Source organism: Antechinus flavipes, chromosome 2 (assembly GCF_016432865.1).
Source record: "Antechinus flavipes isolate AdamAnt ecotype Samford, QLD, Australia chromosome 2, AdamAnt_v2, whole genome shotgun sequence".
Classification (NCBI taxonomy): Eukaryota; Metazoa; Chordata; class Mammalia; order Dasyuromorphia; family Dasyuridae; genus Antechinus; species Antechinus flavipes.
This window is the reverse complement of record NC_067399.1, coordinates 319,287,476-319,308,493: the sequence shown is the minus strand read 5'-3', so window position 1 is coordinate 319,308,493 and position 21,018 is coordinate 319,287,476. Positions and strand designations below refer to the sequence as shown.

General features: G+C 40.9%; 1 protein-coding gene across 1 annotated transcript in view; it reads left to right on the top strand.

Annotated features, from left to right (window-relative positions):
* The first annotated feature begins 4,627 nt into the window (after positions 1 to 4,627).
* Positions 4,628 to 21,018, top strand: part of VSX2 (visual system homeobox 2) — a 29,609-nt gene continuing 13,218 nt past the window's right edge. Inside the window, exons 1-3 of the mRNA XM_051977611.1 lie at positions 4,628 to 4,997; positions 6,767 to 6,851; positions 11,499 to 11,622. Of these exons, the coding sequence (XP_051833571.1) occupies positions 4,628 to 4,997; positions 6,767 to 6,851; positions 11,499 to 11,622 (579 nt within the window). The remainder of the gene's footprint in view (positions 4,998 to 6,766; positions 6,852 to 11,498; positions 11,623 to 21,018) is intronic.

Genomic DNA, 21,018 nt, shown 5'->3' with positions numbered 1-21,018 from the left:
CCAGGAAATCTCTGCTACTCTGTTTCTATTCCCTCAATTTGGGAACCCACATTTATTCTCTTTGGAATAAGGACCCTACTGAGAGCTTATGAACCCCATCTCAGGATTATTTCACCAGAATTGAGATCTGTCACCTTCCCCAGGAGTTGGTCAAGGAGTTTTTCATCCTCATTTCCTGACAAGAACTGTTTTCCATCATTCAAATCCTGTGTTTTCCATCACTCATGTCCCTCCTCGTACTGTTTCATCCAGCTCATCTTGGTTGTCATGTGATGTTGGTGACATGACAAATGCCATTAACATAACATACACATTCATCCCCAGCCATAAAAATGGGAATCTTTGAAACAGACAGGTTTCATTCCCCTCAGAGACCACCCTTGTTCTAGCTACTTTTTAAAAACATTTGAAATTTTTGTCTTTTTCTCCCAGATGCTTTGTAATTACAAGGAGATGGGCTGATAACGATAACAAGTGCTACCATTTTCAAGGTAATGTATAGATTACAAAAACATTTTTTATGTTGTCTCATTTAAGTAATCAACAAGCATTTATTAAGCACCAATTTTGTGGCTGTCACTTTGGGATACAAAGATAAAAATGTAATGAGCAATCTCTGCCCTCAAGAAATGTATATTCATTTACATATATACATACACACACACACATACATATCTAGACTTGGAATCAGGAAGACTCATCTCATGAGTTCAAATTCTCATTTTTCAACTCATTCGTTCAACTTTCAAACTCATTAATCATTAATTCAAATCCTTAATAGCTGTCACCCTGAACAAGTCACTTAACCCTGTTTGCCTCAGTTTCCTCATCTGTAAAATGTGCTGGAGAAGAAAATGGCAAGCCACTCCACTATCTTTGACAAAAAAACCACAAAATGAGATCAGAAAGAATTGGACATGACTGAAAATGATTGAAGAACAACAATAAACATTGAGATAGAGGTAGGACCTGTGATTTCATTAGCATAAGGAATTCTAGGATGAGGAAACTCCCTCTATCAATTCAAGTTGGTACCTTTTATACAATTTATAGTCTTCAAGAGATGTCTAAATTCTAAGAGGGGGTAGAATAAGTGACCTTCTCAGAGGCAATCAGCCAGAATGTGTCAGAGGAAGGAGTTGAACCAAGTTGAATAGTCAATTCAAGGGTCAAGTTTCTCTTGTCTTGAATTTGCTCCTCTTTTATTTATGGGATATATAAATTTTTGCACTGGATTCATCACTACTTGCATTATATTGCATGATAAAAATCCTCAATGGCTGTATAATCTGATAGAGGTTATATCTATCAGAGGATTCTAATCTTTCATAGAACTCCAAATCCCCTATTAATATCACTATGGACAATGATGGGCTGGTCCCCAAAACATCATTCTTCTTTTTGTGACTATATCTCTTCCATTTGGATCTCTTCTTGGCTTTCCTCAAATGGATTGAAGTATCTTTCAGTTAATTTATTTAAAACTTTTTTTCCTTTTGATCAATTAATCCATTTGTTTGCATGTTTGTATCCATCTTGGTTCCAAAAAAGACAGTCAATAAGCATTTTTTAAACACTTGCTACATGCTGGGCTCTATGTTAAGCACTGGGGATACAAATAAAGAAAATAAAAACAAAAATGCAGTCTTTGCCTTCAAATAATTTACATTCTAATGAGAAATAGTATGCAAAAACCCCCAAAACTATGTACATATAAGATATATACATCTCAGAGGGATAAAACACATATACATATAATCTCAATATTATCTATAAAATATATTATCTCAGTAGAAAGGCATGAGCAATTCAGAGTGAAGAAAAGAGAGAGACCAGGAAAGACCTCTTACAGAAAGTGAAATTTGAGCTGAGTCTTAAAAGAAGCTCAGGAAACCAACCAAGAGGAGGAGATGAGAAGGAAGAGCATTCTAGTCATGGAGGGCAGTCAGTGAAAAGACATGGAGTGAAGTAAATAGACCAGGGTGTTTGAATTGTAAAATATGTGGAAAGGAGAAAAAAATAATAAAACTGAACAGATAAGGAAGCCAGGTAAGGAAGTACATTAAGTGCTAAAGAGAATTTATATTTGATCTTCATGGGGAACCAATGGAGTTTACTGAGTTCCATGGTTCAGATCTGCACTTTAGGAAAATCACTTTGACAGTCAAGTAGAATAAAATTAGAGTGGGAACAAATTTAAGATAGGGAGACCAATTATAATTGTCTACTGCAATAGTCCAGGTATGAAGTGATGAGGCTCTTCACCATGATGGTGGCTATGTGAATTAAGAATTATACTAAGAAATATACATGAGAAGTATAGGGGGCAGCTAGGAGTCAAAGTGGATGAAGCAGCAAGCTTGGAGTCAGAAAGATTCATCTTTCTGAGTTCAGATATGGCCTTAGACACCAATTGGCTGTGTGACTCTGGACAAGTCATTTAACCCTAATTGCCTCCGTTTCCACATCAGTAAAAATGAAATGGAGAAGAAAATAGCAGTATCTTAGTAGTATGCCAAACCAAACCAAAACAAAAGAAATCCCAACTCCCAAATGGATTCAGACAGACACAAATGAACACAAATAATAGCAGCAAAAAGATAAAACAAAATTTATTTAGCATCTAGGACTCTAGAATCTATTCTATTTAAAATCAAGGACTCCAGAATAATAGATTCAAGTTAATCTGCACTTAAGAGGTAATGGAAAAAAACCCAGGACTTAAAAGTCAGAATTGCTAGATCTTAGTATGGTTCATTATTAATTAGCTCTGAAGCCATTAACAAATCAGTTAATTTTTTGAATTTCATTTTCTCTTCTTTAAAATGTGGACAATGAGATTTACCTTACCTGTCTCAAAGAGTGGTTTTGTAGATTAAACAAGATGATCCATGTGAAAATTCATGTGTAATACAAAGGTATTATTTGAGCCTTTGCTTCTGACCACTAGGATGACTTTAAGTAAGTCATTTCTCTAATTTAACTCGTGTCCTTCCAATAGCTTTGATTGTCTCTGCATCCATCTGGGTAGTACTAGAGGTGGCTGGTCTCTTAACAAGGAAATAGCTAATATCTGTCAAGGACACAAGGACCCACCCATTCCCTGGGAGCTGGAGACTGTCTTTCTTGATTAATAGACTGGGGGTTGGGAGTTGGGGGGGGGGAGGTGGAGAAGAGATCCACTTGCCACACTCCTGAGATGACTCAGTCAAGAGCCCTATGATGTTTTTTCTCAGAGCCCCAATTTTTTCATGCTAGTGACACCTTCCCCCCATTGTATCAGAATGCTTTTTCAATTTTAGCCTCTTCTTGGTAGGGCTAGGTTATGTTTGAGTTATTTCCTTTTCCTATTTGGTACAATCTTCTATTTTTGACCTTTTCAGTAATCCTAGATCTTCATTAAAATGACTGTTCCAACAATTTATTTTCTCTTTAACCTCAAACTCAATCCTACCCCAAAGTACTATTGGTTAGATAGCCAGCATCCTAGTGTCTTGCTGAATGGTAAGTTCACTGCAACATCTTCCTCCCCTCCACCCCACACATATATGCACAGAAACATCCCTAACATGTTTCCTCAGATAAATTCTGAGAAAATGCCATCCTCTCCAAGAGAGATAACCCTCCTCTTTCTACTAGGATGACTTCTCTTAGCCAATTCTCTAACTGCTCTTTATTCTAACAGAGATTCTATTTACAAGTCCTTTCAACTTCCCCCTGGAATATCCTCTTCTCCCCTCCACCCCCAACACAAACACGACATTTCTTTTTTCTTCCAGATCTCCCCTCTGGTCCTTATTTTCTACTTGCCTGGGCAGCATCATTTAACCTCTCACTGTCTCAGTTCCCTCATCTGTGAAAGCAGAGGTTTGGTTTTCTAACTGTGATCTAGTCTCCTTTCTGGGTACTGAATGCATAGATAGCTTTCTTCTCCTCTGTTGAGACAGCTTTTTTAAAATGGTCCCTTTCTCTTCAGCACTGCTGCATGGACCAACTCTTTGGGCCTGAAACTCCTTGGCTCTGTTTTAGACATTTGGGTTTTGTTTTGTTTTTTTGGCCAGGAAATTTTTTCTAAGTTGTCTGAATCATCTTCTCCTACTCCTTAGATTCCTCCAAGTATTCCACTTGTCCAACACCCTTTCCCACTCCTCATCTGCTCCAGCTGAACCTCTGTCCACTTTCCCCAATCTTTCTGTTCTCTTCTTTGGGCCCCAAATCTCTTTGCCATGCTGTGCCCTAGAAACAGGGGCCTATCTTCCAGGTCTTCTCCCTAGAAACTGTGTGGATCTCTGTGACCAAAGTCCTCACACTGATCAGAGCCCTCTTTGGCCTTTTGGTCCCTGTCCTGGTGCCCCTGGGGCACTCTGTGCGGCCTGCTGCCTGTAGCCTGTAGCCTGTAGGAATTTTTTGGAATTCCTAATCGCTCCTGGCCCCGGTGATTGGCTGCTCAGCTCTGACCCCACTTGGGCTGCTGCCTGGTTGGATAAAAGGGGAATCTCCTTGGGGCTCCAGAGCATTAGACACCAGAGGGGGCACCTGGGACCAACTTCAAGAGGAGGGGAGAGACGAGGGGGGGTGGGGGGGGAGGAAAAATCGGTTCGGGCTCTGCCCCTCCAAAGCACCGGAGATGACAGGGAAAGCTGGGGAAGCGCTGAGCAAACCCAAAGCCGAGACTGTGGCCAAGAGTAACTCGGGGGGGAACCCGCCCAGGTGCACCGGTTTCGGCATCCAGGAGATTCTGGGCTTAAACAAGGAGCCACCCAGCTCACATCCACGGGCCGCCCTGGACAGCTTGCCTACGGGGCACCTGCTGACTGCCCGCTCGGTACTCAGCCCGGCCGGTGTGGGGGGAATGGGGCTTCTGGGGACAGGGGGGCTCCCGGGCTTCTACACGCAACCCACCTTCCTGGAAGTCCTGTCCGATCCCCAGAATGTCCACCTGCAGCCCTTGGGCAGAGCTTCGGGGCAGCTCGATACCAGCCAGACGGCCAGTTCAGGTAGGAATCGAGCAAGAAGGGATGGATGGTGGATGGGAGAAAGGGGGAGATTCGGAGGAGAGCCTGGAGAGCTGTCCATTCGCCACCCTTGGAATCCTTCCCCAGGACAGACAGCAGAAAAAAAGTTAGTGGCCCACAAAGTGACCGGAGCTGGGAGAACAGAGACCCTCCGCTTCCATCAGGGCATCCCAAGGATCCCGGTTCCCAGCATTTCCCATCCTTAACCCACCCGACCCCCGCACCTGGCCGTCCGCCCCTGCTCAGCCTGGCCCCCCTCCAACCGCCCGCCGACAGGAACGGCTTCACGATTTCTCGGGGTTTCCGGATAGGCCCCCTCAACCCGGGACGCCGCCTTTCGTTGAGAACCTGGGGTTCGGCTTAGGCTGCAAGGCCAGGGAAAGAGAGGGGGCGCTGGGTGCCAGAGTCCGTTGTGTATTTCGGGGGGGACATAGATGGACGCGCGAGAAGCGCGGATCTCTTGGGGCAGCTCTCAGAAATCTCCGTTCATTCCCGGTTCAGGTCGCCTGGAACCTGGGCAATGAGGGCCAGATAGGCCGGGGGCGAGAGATGAGTTAGGAGGGAGCCCTATTCGTTTTCCGAGAGGGGAGCGGGCCCGGCGGCGGACACTCCTGGGATTGCGGAGCCTAAGCCGCCGCAGGCTTAGCTAGAATCCGCGGTTCCCTGGTGTTGTTGCATGCTCCTGCTGCCTGCGTCCGAAGTTCTTATTCCACTCTATCGCTCCCTTCCTTTTTCGGTTGTTCTTGGGGCTTTTTGGGGGGGACTTCTTTTTTTACTTCATAAGACCAAAGATTTTTCTTTTGAAAAAAAAAAGCCAACGAAAACTGACCAGGAATGTAACCTCCTTCCATTCTTCATCAGTTAAAAAAAAACAAACAACCCTTGGCGGGGTATACCATCGAACACGTCGATAACCAACCCATATTTTAATGAATTAATTTATTTAACATTTATTTTCAATGAGCCATTTCTGGCTCCTGGACTGTGATGCCTCTCAGTTGTGCTCGGATCTCAGCTGCAGCTACTCTTCCCCACCCCTTCCATTCTTCTCCTTCTTCTCCCCTTCAACCAGAGGGGTGAAGACCCTACAATTTTCATTTCTAATCTCTCCTTCAGGCTCCTTTTTCTTTCTCTTATTTTTCGTTTTCTTTCCTTTTTTCCTACCACTAAATGTCGGGCCTTCAACACACCTCCTCGTAGAGGTGACCCGGGAATCTTGCCCTTATTTTCTCCCATTTTTGTTCTCCCCTTCTCTCTCCCCTTCTCTTTCACTCGTCCAAGCCAGGTTTTCCTGCCAGCGGTTCCTGGCTTTTTGGGTCCAACTTTACTGCGTGTGTGTGTGTGTGTGTGTGTGTGTATTGAAGAGGGAAGGGGAGGACACAGAGTCAAGGCGCTCCCTCTGTTCCCTGGATCTCCCCCGGGACTCGGGGCACAAGCCCTCTTTCCCTACCCACCCACCTCTGCTTCTCCATTTACTCTGTATGTCACTCTCTCCGCTGATCTTTTCAAGACACCAAGGGCTTCTTCTTTTCTGTCTCTTTTCTATCAAACAAGTCTACAAAAATCTTTCTCATAATTTGTGTTGGGAACGGGAGGATGTGGTGAGAATAGCTGTAGGGATAGGGGTGATTCCAAGTGGAACATTAGCCCTTGGGCACCAAAGTTTGACCCCCACCCAAAAACCACTATTCAATCAGAGCAAAGAGGCGTGATTCCACATAGTGCTACTTGTTCCTCATTACCCTTTTCAGATTCTGAAGATGTTTCTTCCAGCGACAGAAAAATGACCAAATCTTCTTTAAACCAGACCAAGAAACGGAAGAAGAGACGACACAGGTAAGGGCCATTCACTCACTAGTCACTACTATGGCTCAGTCCAGCCCCTACGGGAGACTCCTTCTAGCTCTCTTTCCGTTCAGTCCATAGTCTATCCTCAACCCACCCCAAGGTCTGTACCCCTGCTCCCTAGGCAAAGGCTTTGTGAGTGGAGAGAGGCAGTCTGATTTTGTTGAGAAAATGCGGTGTTCTGACCTTCAGAATTATGAGTCCGATTTAGGGCTACGAGGAGCTGCCGGCCCAGCTGCGAATTATTCTCCTCCCGTGTTTGCCTTTTCTTTTTAATCCAAAACGAAATAGGCAGAAATCTGGGTCCTAGACAAAGTGGGAACGGGGAAAGCGACCACCTAGATTTCAGTGTATCAGCATATTCCTCAGATCTGCACCAATTCCTCGGCTCCCTCCAAATCCACTCCCGCTTTCAACTAAACCTGATTCCTTCATCTCCCGGCTGCCACGACACAGAAGGGGTACTATCGGGGACTAGTAAAGCGATTAGATTCCCAGCTTGTTAGTCTTCCAACAGGCATGCCATCTCTTCCTTCAACCATTCCTTGACACTAGATATTTCTCTTACATATTTCAAATCTTCTTTTAACCTTAATTTTTTCTCTCTCTCTCCTTTCTTATTCTCTTTATTACCCTTAGTACCATTCCTGTTCTGCCCCCTCCCCCCCTTTATCATCTCTAGATTATTCCTGATTCCATTTTTCCCCCCTTCCTCTCCATCCTATCCTAGCAATTCATTTCTCTCCTTCCTACTCGATTACATTCTCATACTAAGTATCGAGACCTCTTATCTACTGTCCCCTGATCTTTTTGTCCTTTGGAAATTCTACTTTCTATTCCCATCTCTCTTTTTATTGAAAAATTCATTTTATAGATGCCTTCTTTCTTAATATCACGTTTTCCACTACCATCTCCTCTAAACTAACCCCCACTTTGGACAAATTAAGCAAAAATAAAACAAAACAAAACCACACTGATATATACAATATGTTGTCCTAACAGTCCTCTACCGCTTTGCTGGGTAGAAGATATTCCTAATTATTCTTTAAAAGTTGTTCTTTAACTGAACCTTTTTTCTAATATAATCTTGAATAAGTATAAGCCTGGAGTTTTCTCCTAAATTGACAATATCACTTCCTTTCAAGTGGTTTCTTCTTTTTCTGAATCTCTTCTAATCCAGTCCCTTACTGTTTTCCATCAGAATTATACATTTCCCCAAGATCCTACTCATCTAACACTCCCTTTCCACTCCTATCCTCCCCATCTCTTTAGGATGAGAGGGATAAAAGAGATCCTGGATCAAAGTCAAAGCTAACTATTGCTGAATAAGTGCCATTAGTGTTTTGCAAGCTCTCTAACCCAGTATCTTATTATTGAAAAAAAAAGTTTATTACTTAAAATCTTGGGTGCTCCCATAATGTTCCTTATATTTCAGTTTCTTTCTTTCTTTTCTTTTCTCTCTGTCTCTCTCTATCTCTTCCTTTCCTGTTTTTCCATATATTTGATCCTGTTAGATCAAAATGAGAGATCATTAGGGTATTTTTCCATGCCCCTTTTCTTAGTCTAACAATTCCAACAAATCTGCTTTAAAATTATGAGCTCTGAGATGGGTCATCATTGTAGATATTTTGAAAGACTCATGAACATGAAAATTAAACTAAGCAATTAGAACTGTGCAAGAAATGGTCTCCCTTAGAAGGCAGTAGATTCCCTCTCATTGGAGGTCTTCAATTTTGTGATTTCTATTACAGCTTATCCTTTCAATCCCCCTCCCCCTTCATTCAAGTTATTTCAGAAGCATAGGGACCTGGGAGTAGTGGAGATTAGAGAATAGGCTAATTGTTGACACTTGTTTTTTATTAATTGAAGTAGATTTTCCCATACTCCTCTGATTTGGGAATGTTCAACAAAAGAAAATGAGAGGCAGATTTTTATCTCTAGGAAATAATCCAGGTTTAAAGAGACACCTCACTTAGTTGGGGGTTGTGGAGGAAGATAGGAAAAAATCAAAGTCAGATATGGGAAGAGGGACCAAATTCTCCTGGTGCTGGTCCCTTCAGATTCCAGAAGATAATTTTAAAAATGCAAAGTGAATTCTTTTACAGATTAGTTTGGCATCAGATTTTGAATGAGATGATCCATTTTTACAAACATAGGGTTTGAGTCACTTATGGGATCAGGACAACTATAGACTGGGCAGGTGTAGGACTTGGGTCCCAACTAAAGGAAGAATCAAGATTGGTGTTCCTAGAGAGTAAATTTGAATGTAACAATCAGCCTCCAAAACCAAATGGATTGGGAGGCAGGATTCTTGTATAGCCCTATCTACCTCTGATCCTCTCTTTGACCTTGACCAGATGGTATGCCTGTGCTCATCCATTTCAATAATTATGAAAAGGAATTGTGATTGGGGTGATTTGTGTTGGTGAGACCCTCCAGTTATGAATAAAAGAGAATCAGAATAAAAAGTGAACTTTCAAAATGCCAAAGAATTTTTTTTTGTACACTTAAACCAGGAAAACCAGGTTTTGTATACAAAACCAGGAAAACAGTGAGGGGGATGAAGGGGTAGTGGAATTTAGAGAGTTAACTTGGAACTTTCTATAAAAAGTTGATTTCTTTCTTTCCTTCTCAACCCCACTCCCAACAATATTAAGTCAATCTCTGGTCCACTGTTTACTGTCTTACATGTAGTATACATTAATAAGTACTTATTGAATTGAGAGTAGATACTACATTTGTGATTCCCCTTTAATTAATGCTATTTACTTGTTTGGAAAGAAAACGGGGGATTCTAAGCATTCTTAAAGTCCTGTAGTATATCTATTTGATTTAATAGATTTCTGTTGGGATCAACTATAAAATATCATTAAAACAGTTTCAGGATTTGAAGCCTAGCTTGGATTTCAATTTTCATTGTTAAACAGTGTCCAGGTAAATGTCACCTGAAAACAATTTTGATATCAATACTTGGAGAAGGAAGAGGTTGTGCCCATCTTTAGATGGCAAAAACAGATTGAAGTGCTTCCCTGGGAGATTACAATATGCCCCATCTGCATCTCGGGTGCTTGAGAATACTGTAGTTCAGGGCTTCTTAAACTTTTTCCATTAGTATTCCGTTTTCACTCAAGAAATTTTTACATGATCTTGGGTATATAGGTTTATAAAAAAAAGATATACAAATCAAATATGTACTGATAATTAATCATGATCTCATGACCCCCACATTCGGTTATAAAATCTCATATGGGGTCATGACCCACAGTTTAAGAAGCTGGGCTGCAGAGCATTGTAGACTGAAGTGGTGGAAAGATCTGGATGAAAATTCCAGAACGTATCAGGGGAATTGATAGCAGAGCTTTGGCTATTTGACATTTTAGGGATCCCAATGAAGGAAAAGCAGAGGAGAAAGTTAAGAAAATAATGGTATAGGATTAAAGTTGTAATGCAAAATAGTCTCATAAAAGAGTACAGGGAAGATAATGGGTGAGAAAGTCTGCAGGATATATTTCTTTAGTTATAGTTACAATGGAAATATAAGAAGTCTCTGAATTTTGGAAGGATTCATGGACATGCTTGTTGAGTAAATGAATGAATGGTATCTATAAGGGGATAGAGATTAATGGATCCTTTCCCCTTTCTCAATATCTGACTTTTTCAAGGACTTCTTGAAAAACCTTTCAGTAGGAACTAAGAATTCTCTCTGCTATACATCTTTGATCAAACACAGAAAGACTTCTAAATGAAATGTCATTGACAGGCTCAGATAAAACAACACACTACTAAACTAACTAAAGGGACATATAGGATTCCAATCAAATAAGTTAAATTGTTTGCATGTTTTTCTGTGTGTGCATAATTCTAGGTATTATTTTTTCTGGGTAGAAGTGTCTCAGTTCTTATTCCTCAGAGTGGGGCATCAATATAAGGTCCAAGCTATATTGGATCCATCCAGAACTATAAACTATACTGCCTTGACTTCTCTATTGGAATTAGATGTATGCTGAATAGCTGGAGTAGTACAGTGCAGAGAGTGCTAGAACTGGAATCAGGAAAACCTGAATTCAAATTTTCCCTTTGACATTTATTAACTATATGACTCTGAATAAGTAATTTAATTTCTGTCTGTCCTAGTTTCCCTATCCATAAAATGGGGATAATAATAGCATCTTCCTCACAGGGCTATTGTGACATCAATTGAAATAATGTGTGAAGCACTTTGCAAAACTTAAAGTGCTGAAAAATTCTAGTTATTAGAATTACTATTATTATTACTGCTGACAGTACTTTCATGTTCCTTTGTGTGAAGAGAGAAGGGAAGGGCTGGGGAGAATCAGCATTCTAACTTAAAGTACTATAAAAATGCTAGGTATTATTACTAAAGTAATAATAATGTGTTCTTTTCTAGGGGGAAAGGGAAAGGCTGACAAAAATTATCGGTCTAACTTAAAATGTTATATAAACATTAGTTATCATCATTATTATTATTATTGCTGGAAATGTTTTTGTGTTCCTTTAATGGGGGGAGAAGTAACAGAAAGGGGAAAGGCAGGGGAGGAACATCAGTCTAACTGATAGCTGATAACTGATATTGTTTCTTCTGCTTCCATTATCTTCAATAAGTTTTGTCTCCCTCAGGACGATCTTTACATCTTACCAATTGGAAGAACTAGAAAAGGCATTCAATGAAGCCCACTATCCAGATGTCTATGCCAGGGAGATGTTGGCCATGAAAACAGAACTTCCTGAAGACAGGATACAGGTAACCTATCTCCGAGACCTTGTGTCTTCCTTCCCTACAATTTGTGCATTCCTCAGGGTCAGAATGCAGGGTTGATTTTCATTGTCCTATGTACTGCTTCTTCAGAAAAATCCTTCTTTGCTTTCTGAATCTATAAACAAGGTAGTCCATTGGTTGATGAGTATCTTGAGAAGTCAGGTGGCTTGCATTGGAGAAGAGCTGAGCTAAAATCCCACCTCAGAGAAACTCAGACCAGTAGTTGGAAGGAACACAGAGGCTATCTAGTCTATCTCCCTCACTTTAAGGGTGGGAAAACTGAAGCCCAAGGAGACTGTGACTTGTCCAAGTTAGTAAGTGACAGAAGTAGAATTTGAATCAGACCCTGATTCTGGAGCCAATCTTCTTTCCAATGAACTATAGTAGATAGTAACTGTGTAGACCTTACTTAGCAAGACACTTACCTTTCTAAGTCTGTTTACCTTATTTATGAAATGGAAATAATAACAGCATCTTTCTCACAGCGTTGTTATGAGGATCAAATAAGATGCCATAGTTTGTATACTTTATGTGATTATATAAGTGAATGAATGAATTCAATGAAAAAAGGAAACAGCCCTTTTCCTTAAGGACCTTATATTCTAATAGGGAAGATAACACATACTTAGACTTAGGGGGAGAATGTCTTCAAGAGCAATGACACAGGATGGATATGTCTGGGAAGTGATGTTCAAAGCTTGGATCAGGAAAAGGTGAAATGAGAACATGGTCCTGAGGGTGATGCCTTCATGTAAATCATAATCATTAAAGAACTGTTTATTACATAAGCAAACATTTGTTTTGTTTTGGGTTTTGGTTGGATTTTTTTTTTTGAGGCAATCAGGATTAAGTGACTTTTCCAGGATCACACAGTTTTAAGTGTTTGAGACTGGATTTGAACTTGGGTCCTCCTGATTGCAGAGACTATACTCTATTCCACTAGCTGCCCTCGCAAGCATTTGTCAAATATTGTGATTCTGTGGCAAGTGCAGTGGGGAATATAAAAGATATGATCTGTCTTCTGTGAGCTTAAGTATAGTTGAAGAGGCGAGACTAATATTTTTCAATATCAAGAAGTACATTTTATGAAAGAAATGATAAAGGCTAGAGGTAACCCAAAAAGGGAAAAATTCATGTGAGTTCTTGGCTCCATTTATGATCTATGGTGACAGGGACCTTCCCTCTTCTTACCTGAGACTGTGACGGTCACAGAAAGTACTGAGTGGATGTGCCTACATCAAATGTGAAAAAGAACTGGAAGTTACCTCCTGAGATGTCCAAGCTAATGGACTTTATTTCATGGCTATTGAATCTCAGAACAGAGCTGAGATTTTGCCCTTTCTTATTGCCCCCCATTCTCTTGAGAAAAAGAAAAGTTTCTTTCTTGCTTCTTCTAACCAAACAGGTCCTCTTGTTTCTCCCAAATCAATCCAGGCTCCTGGCTCTCCTGGTCTCCTGTTCCCACTCAGAGAACTTACAGGCATTCATCTGCCCTGGCGTCTGGTCTTTTTTTAGGTGGCTATATGGACCCAAATGTTCTGGACCATTCTGATCAAGCTGCACCAGTGACCCCTTTAGCACTGATAGAATAGGGGTCTCTTTAGCATTGATGTAGGGTTTCACACCATTACCCATGGTGTGAAATTCATTCTAGTTGGGGATAGGGTGCAAATGTTGTACTTGATAATTCCCTGGGTAAAGAATCAAATAATGCCCCATTCTCCCCCATTCTACCCCCTATCCCTCACACCAGGCAGGGAAAAAATCCTGCTATCCAGATAAAATATCAGTGAAAGGGATAGAGAGAGAGAGAGAGAGAGAGAGAGAGAGAGAGAGAGAGAGAGAGAGAGTGAGTGTGTGAGTGTGTGTGTGTGTGTGTGTGTGTGTGTGTGTGTATGTGTGTGTGTAAAGATCCTTATCCAACTAACTGTCTCCATAGTAACTCAGTAGCTGCTCACAAGGGACTATCATTGTGATGTTTTGTCCCTGCACGCATTGCTCAGTACGGCTGGGTCGCCACTTGAAAATGATTTTTCTAGGATTATTCCCTGTCAATCAAATTTTCATGTAAGTGACATGGCAAATAGAGAGCAGGATTTGGAGTCAAGAGATGCCTGAGTAAATCACTCAAATGCCATCTGTCTCAGTTTCCTCATCTGTAAAATGGGATAATAATAGCACCAACTTCCCAAAGTAATTGTGAGAATAAAATAATATTTTCAAAGCACTTTTCCAATCTTAAAGCCTACAAATGATATTATTATTATTCTCCCAATTATGTTTTTAAAAAATAATAATTTAATCCCCTGCCTCATACAAACATACTTTGTAGAGGGAAAAATGTAATAAAGGACAAATGAGAAGTTTCCATAAAGAAATTTTAAAAATAAAGAAATTTAAAGAGGGAGAGTTTATTTTCAGCTGGGAAAAAGAATTAGAAAAAATTTCATGGAAGAGGTAATTCCTTAACCTGGTAAACTGGTCCTTTTCTTTCTTTATACTTATTTTTAATTTTTTGCCTGATAACAATTGTCTAGCATTAGCTAGACATCATTATATGATCTATATCAGATCATATAATCCTGGTTGTTGTCAGTCAGTGAATTAGAATTTAAGTATCTACTATGTATCAGTCACTGTATTAAGTGCTAGGGATATTTAAAAAGACAAAGGCAAAAAAAAAAAAAAAAACTCCATTCTCTCCCTTTAGATAGCTCACAATCTGTTGCAACCTGTAACTCCCGTTCCAAAGCCCATTGGAATAGGACTGTCTCCTCATTGATGAAGATGAACACCTTGCTCTTTATGAGAGGTAGGGCAGAAAAGAGTCAAGGAAAACTTGAGAAGGGGATCAAGAAAAGCTTCTTGTAGAAGATGAAACTTAATCTGCAACTTGAAGGATGTCAGGGAAGCCAGGGGATAAAGCTGAGGAGAGAGGATTGTAGGAATGGAGAATTCGCAATGAAATTACTCCAAGATAGAGCATCTTGTTCAAGCAGACTCCTGGGATAGTAGCTTACTCCCACCATTTACCACTGACACTCTTTAGGAAAATGAGGTAGTCTGAAAAAAAAAACCTTTTGTAGTCAATTCAATTGAGCTAACACTCATTACCTAGTCACTGGAAATGACACTATGTTAATGGCCAGGACTAACCCTAATTCTGAGGCCATCTTGTCATGTGAAATGAGTGATAGAAGAGATATTGGCAGAAGATATCTGAGTGATGTACGGAGGAAGAACAGGGAGAAGAGGGGAATTTCTGCAAACGGCCTCAATGTTTCCAGTGAAATGAGACAAGATTCTCAACTGAAAGGGTAAAGGCGAGAGGAGATGTGGGAGATTGGAGGAGGGATGAAAAAGTGGAAAAGCTGCTATGGTGAGTGGAATGGTTACTTCATAGGGAAATGTAAAAGAATTGCCTTGATGAAGTGAGGGCCCAATTGGTATCAAATAACATAAACTTGCAGCAGACCATCAGCTTGCTTTTATCATTTTCCTCATGCTTTGTTCAGCAACATGAGAGAAGCAACGACTGGAGGTGATGGGAGTGATACAAGGCTGCTAGAGTTTGAAAGGGCAAGATCTTCAATGGGATAAAAGGGAAGGGAATGAGAGGAGAAATGTAGAATTTTTTTTGGAGAAATGTAGGATTGAACTGGTTCACCAAGTAGTCAAGATGGGGAAGGCAAGAGAATGTAACCAATGCAGAGATAATGGTCTGTGAAAGAACTAAAGTGATGATAAAGAACAGGGTTTGGATTTGCAAGGCAGAGAGAGAGGTGGAATGGTAAGAGATGATCAACAGATAAAGGAATTTGAGAGACCATGAACATAAATGTAGAACATTTATGGGTTATGGTAAGATCAAAGCGTAACTATTTTTACATGTGGTTATGGTAAGATAGAGAAATAGGATGAGGGAAATGAGTAAATTGAAGAATTGGGAGGTTGGAGTGTTTGAGAAAATATCAGTATGTATGTTAAAAACCCCTAATATGAAATTTAGATTTTATCCTAGAGCCACTGATGTTTATTGAGTGGGAAGGGGGAATGATATGATCAGATCTGCTTTTAGGACAATCAATTTCACAGTTAAGGAAAGGATTTATTGGCTTGGGGAGAGAAGAATCAGGGAAGTTGGGGAAGAGAAAAAGACTGTGAGCCAGATACTGAATTCACTGAGTATGGAAGGAGAATGTCCTGTTGCCCTATGGGCACCATGATCACAATGATGGGGATGGGGATTGATGGGTGGCAGGGATTCTACACTATGAAACTTGGTTACCCTATTTTGTGATCAAGGCATTAATGGCATCAGGGTATAGACCCATACTCATAAAGGCTTGAGGACTGCTTCCCTCAGCATTTCCACTTCTCACCAATCACATATAGTCCCTCCTTGTACAGCACTTGAGAGTGATGGGTGGTTGCACTGGTATCAGGGGCAGTGCCTGAAATTAATTATGTTTGGGATTGTTGGGATCATGCTTTAGTACTTGAGTTGGATGAATTCTCCTGAAAGTAAAAATGGCCCTCCCCTTCTCTAGGATTAAAAGTCATACTAAAAATGCAACCAGATGGTACAGTGGATAAAGAACTAGATGGGAGTCAGAGAGACTTAAATTCAAATTCACCTTCAGATATTTATTAGCTGTGTGACCCTAATCAGGTGTCCTAACTTCTCTGCCTCAGTTTCCTGTAAGAATTGAGTTGTAAGGATCAAATGACATTGCAGTTATAAAGTATTCTACAAACCTTAGTATTTTTAAATGCTATTATGTAATAACAATATTATTGCTATTATGATTACATATAGTTAGATAAGGGCTTGCCAGCCCTTGAGTAGGAGGATGGTAGGGAATGAATTTGAGGCATTCATTGTTGTTTAGTCATATCTGTCACAGCCAAATCTTCAGACCCATTTAGTTTTTGGGTTAGTTTGAGTTGGATCCAAGATTTTTCCTTAACTCTTACAATAGAAGTGATTATTTAACACAGTAACTTTAGCTCACTGTGAGGTACTTCAGTTCATATTTCATCCTCTATTTCTCTGGGATACTCTGGAGAAGTTAAGGCAAGTCTGACAGTTATTTTTACACGGGGGAGAACAGGACTCTCAGTCCCATACTATGCTTCTCTGAGATAGCAACCATTGGAAGATCCAACTCTTGAGTTGAGTGACTCCTGGAACCAGGAGTCAGATAATAGGAGCTTCAGGAACTTATTCACTTTTTTTAACTTTTAAAAGAGGAAGGATCATATGGCACCAACCCAACATTATGAAGATTAACACAAAGTTTCAAAGAACTTTGAAGGTTTTTGTAGACAGTTATGAACATAGGAGGGGAATATTGAGAAAGGGATTTTTTTCCTTAACAGGAAGAGTAGGATTTGAAATGAGGGTTTGATAGGAGCTGAAACCAGCGATCAGTTAGGATGTGAGAGATGCCAGAGGGATTGAGATGGAGAAAAGGAGGGAATGGGATTTGCTGTCCTGCTTTCTATGACAGGGTATTTCCTAGCATTTAATTCAATCCATTAGCAGTCGTTAAAGGACACCACAGATGATTGTGCTTTAAGAGCCACATTCACTGCAATGGGAAGGTCCTTAAGATCTAAGGACCCTGCCAGAGTAATCTCCGCGACATTCCAGAGTCCTTGAACAACTGCTTCTCTAATCAGAGATCAGTGGAAACTCATTATTAGGGTGGAGGGATGAGCAGGGAAGCAGTGTTAGCCCTGGATAAATTGGGTTAAGGCTTTGCTAGCCTAATAAATAATTATCAAGCCTAGCTTCAGCCATTGTGCACCACTTGCATGGAGAAGTTGAGACTAGACTGTTCCAGTTACTTACTGGTGCTTTAAAGGGTGGAATGCTAGGTGGTACAGTGGGTAGAGCACCAACTCCAGAAGTCCTGAATTCAAATCTATCCTCAGACACTCATTGGCTGTATAACCCTGGGCATATTACTTAATCAGATTGGCCTCAGTTTCCTAATCTGTAAAATTAACAGGAGAGAGAAATGGCAAATCACTCCAGTGTCTTTGCCAAGATACTCCCAAATGGGGGCACAAAAATTGGACATGAGTGAACGATAATACTCTAAAGAGCAGTTAAATTGTACCACGCCAGAGAACTAAACTGTGTTATAGCATGGGAAGGGCCCTTTGCCACCAACTAGACCAGAGCAGGGAGATCTTCAAGGAGCAATACTCCTGCAAAGGCTTCTAGAACCTCCTAGCAGGGGCTCTTGGGAACCTGGGAGGTGTGATGACTGTGTCTTCTCCATCTAACTGTTCAGTCTGGGTAAAGAGGAAATAGATGGGGAGGAGCTGGGGTAAAGGGCTAATATTGTATCATCTGAAGCAGGGATGAGGAACCTTTTTTCTGCCAGTGGTCATTTGGATGTTTATAAAATCACCTGTGGACCATATAAAATTATCAACTTATAGATTTCAAGCAGTAGATGGTTATTGTACCCAGCTTTCAGCTTACAGCAAATTACTTTAGAGGCGTTGTGGGCAGGCTGGATGTTCCCCACCCCTAATCTAAAGGATAGAACAGGATTTATCCACACAGATTTGGAAGGGAAGTTTCAAGTTCCCCTTATCTTAAAATTGGAGAAATGGAAGGCCAAAGGAGGGGACCCACTCTCATAGGTATCAAGTAGCAGAACTGAGATTTGAACTTACATCCTCTGACTCCTGTGTTTCCTATTATTATTCCATGTCTCTTACATGAAAAACAAGGTCTTACTACTTGTTCCCTTATAAGTGTCATGGTAGATTGAGTGCTAAGAGTTAAATCCTGTCTCAAACATTTACTATCTAAATGTTCTTGGGCAAGACATTTAACTTCTTCCAGCTTCAGTTTCCTCACCTGTAAAATGGGTATTATAATAATAGTACCTCCTTCCCAGGTGAGGATCAAATGAGATGGCATATTATAAAATGTTATGTAAATACTAACCATTAGTTAGTTAGATTCATTATCTGAATCTTAGCTAAGTCCTATTTCTACAAAAGTGTTGTACAAAAGCTCTACTATGACTGAAAGATAGGGGATATTTTTGTGTCAGACCCTATCCAGGAAGCCTGGTTTTAACTAGAAAGGGGTTGTTTAAAGAAAGACCAAATCTTTTCTTAGTTAATGTCTATCTATTTGAATGAGGGCAGGGGGATGGTAGAATTGCCCAGAGTGAAAGGGAGGCGTTTCTGAACCTACCCATATTTAGAAATGTATGTGTGTATCTCTGTGTGTGTAAAGTGGGGGGGGGGGAAATTTTAGGGGTGAGAGAGGAGCCACTATTGGAGATTCCCACCTTCAGGGAAAGGAAGTCCTGTGATATCACTGGATTGTGTATTAGGAGACTTAGCCTTGAATCCTAGCCCTGCCACTATTTAGCTGTAAGAACTGGACAAGTCATTTAACATGGGGTTCTCATTCATAAAGTGTGGGGGTTGGATTATATTATCTGTAAGATGCCAGCCAGTTCTAAAAGTCTCTGACCTTTAACAGAAGAAAATGTTGTGATTAGCTATGCAGCCCATGTCCCACCTTTTATGGTTGTCATCTTGCCTCATCTCCTTTTTATACACCTCATAGAAAGAGCTGTCACTGTTAAGACTAATAATAACCCTGAATAGAGGGTAATCAGAGCACTCCCTGATTGTGATGGTGGTAGAGCCCGCTTTCAGAATCAGCCTCAGAAAGAGCGAGTCGTGGACTGGCCGAAGCCATAGCTGGCCAGCTGGGATCTGTGCCTCTTGGTGCTACAGGTCTCTCTCCCTGGGATATGGCTACAAGTGTTAAGCATAATGGAGGGACCAACTGTATCCCTGTAAGACTGACTCATTTGCTCCTTTATATTAAGTTATTTTGTCTTTGCCAGAGGAAAGACGCCCATCACAGTTCTCCATATTTCTAGGTTTGGGGATGGGATAGGAAGGCTGAAAACAAATCTTATTCAAGAGATCAGAAATCCTGGGGCCCCATGTCAATCACAGTCACATTTCCAACTTCTTTTATCTCCTAAAAAAAGCCCAGGATCTGTGTTGCTGAGAGATCCTGCCTAATATAAGGTTGAGGGGATGGAAACTGAATTTCTATTGTGACAATCATAATAATCTTTAATGTATTGAAGAGTGAAGAGGTGATAATAATATTATATTACATTTTATATAGTTTATATAGTTGTCTTCTTTGGAGTCTTGATTTTCCTAATACTTTTGAATTTAGTTCCTTTGATTGAACAAATAGATTTGCCTTTTAAATATTCCTAGCCTTCATGGGAAAAAAAATAAGATTTTAAAAATGGGTCCCACTCATCTGTAGCTTATAGTCAGAGTTGCCTTTGGTACTGGGATATTAAGTTATACAGTCATTATCTGTCACAGACCAAACTTGAACATTTATTCTTGTCTTCCTGGGGTTAAGACCAGCCCTCTATTCACCAAATTTGTCAACCATATACTGAGAGACTACTGAGCCAGCCTCTGTGCTATTTGAAGATCCAAAGACAAAACCGATAATAGTCCTTGAGGACTTTTGTTTTCCGGAGGGGATATAACATGTGTGTCTGTTGGAATTACATGAAAAAAAGAGGCGTAAGTTGAGTTCGAGATGGACAAAATGAACTCCGGGGTCCTGTCCATCCCTGACTCACCTGGACTAGTGTAATGATGAGAAACTTCACGTACTAAACTACCACCTGGTGGCCACTGGAGTCCGCATTTCTAAAGGGTCCAGATCTGAAAACGGCTCTGCTGAAATATGGTATTAGAAGTGCTGAGTGGGGCTTGGTGTGTCAGGGCACTAAATCATACCAACAATGAGGCTAAATTAATCAGCTTCCAGCTCGAGGAGAGGAAAGTGCATGAGGGAGTCTCACTAATGCAGAGGCAAAATGGCTGCCAATGCCTTGTCTTACTGAGGACCTGAGAGCTCAGGCTGGCTGTGGGGGAGAGGCTGGAAGAAAGCAGGAGGTGGTCAGTGTCTCTAAAGGAATTTCAGGTAAAGGCATCTGTGATTAGTGGCTTTTGACAAAATCAATGAGACTCGTTAACCAGGGGGCAGTCGTCCCCAAGATGGGACCTTAAAAGAAACAAAGCAGAGCCCATGGTGACTAGTATCAGGCTGCTACTGGCTGGCATTTCCAAGCCCGGGCCAGGCCATAAATGTGTACCAGTAGTGGTCGTGTCAGGTATCCACCATGGGAGGTGCTTGATTTTCCAATGAAGGAAAGAAAAATAAAATAGGTAGAGGGAGAGAGAAATATATAGTCCAAGAGGAAGAAAGAAGAGGGGGGAAAAGGATAATGAAGAGAGAGACAGAGACAGAGCCAAAGACAAGAGAGGGAAGGGGAGAAAAAAGGAAGG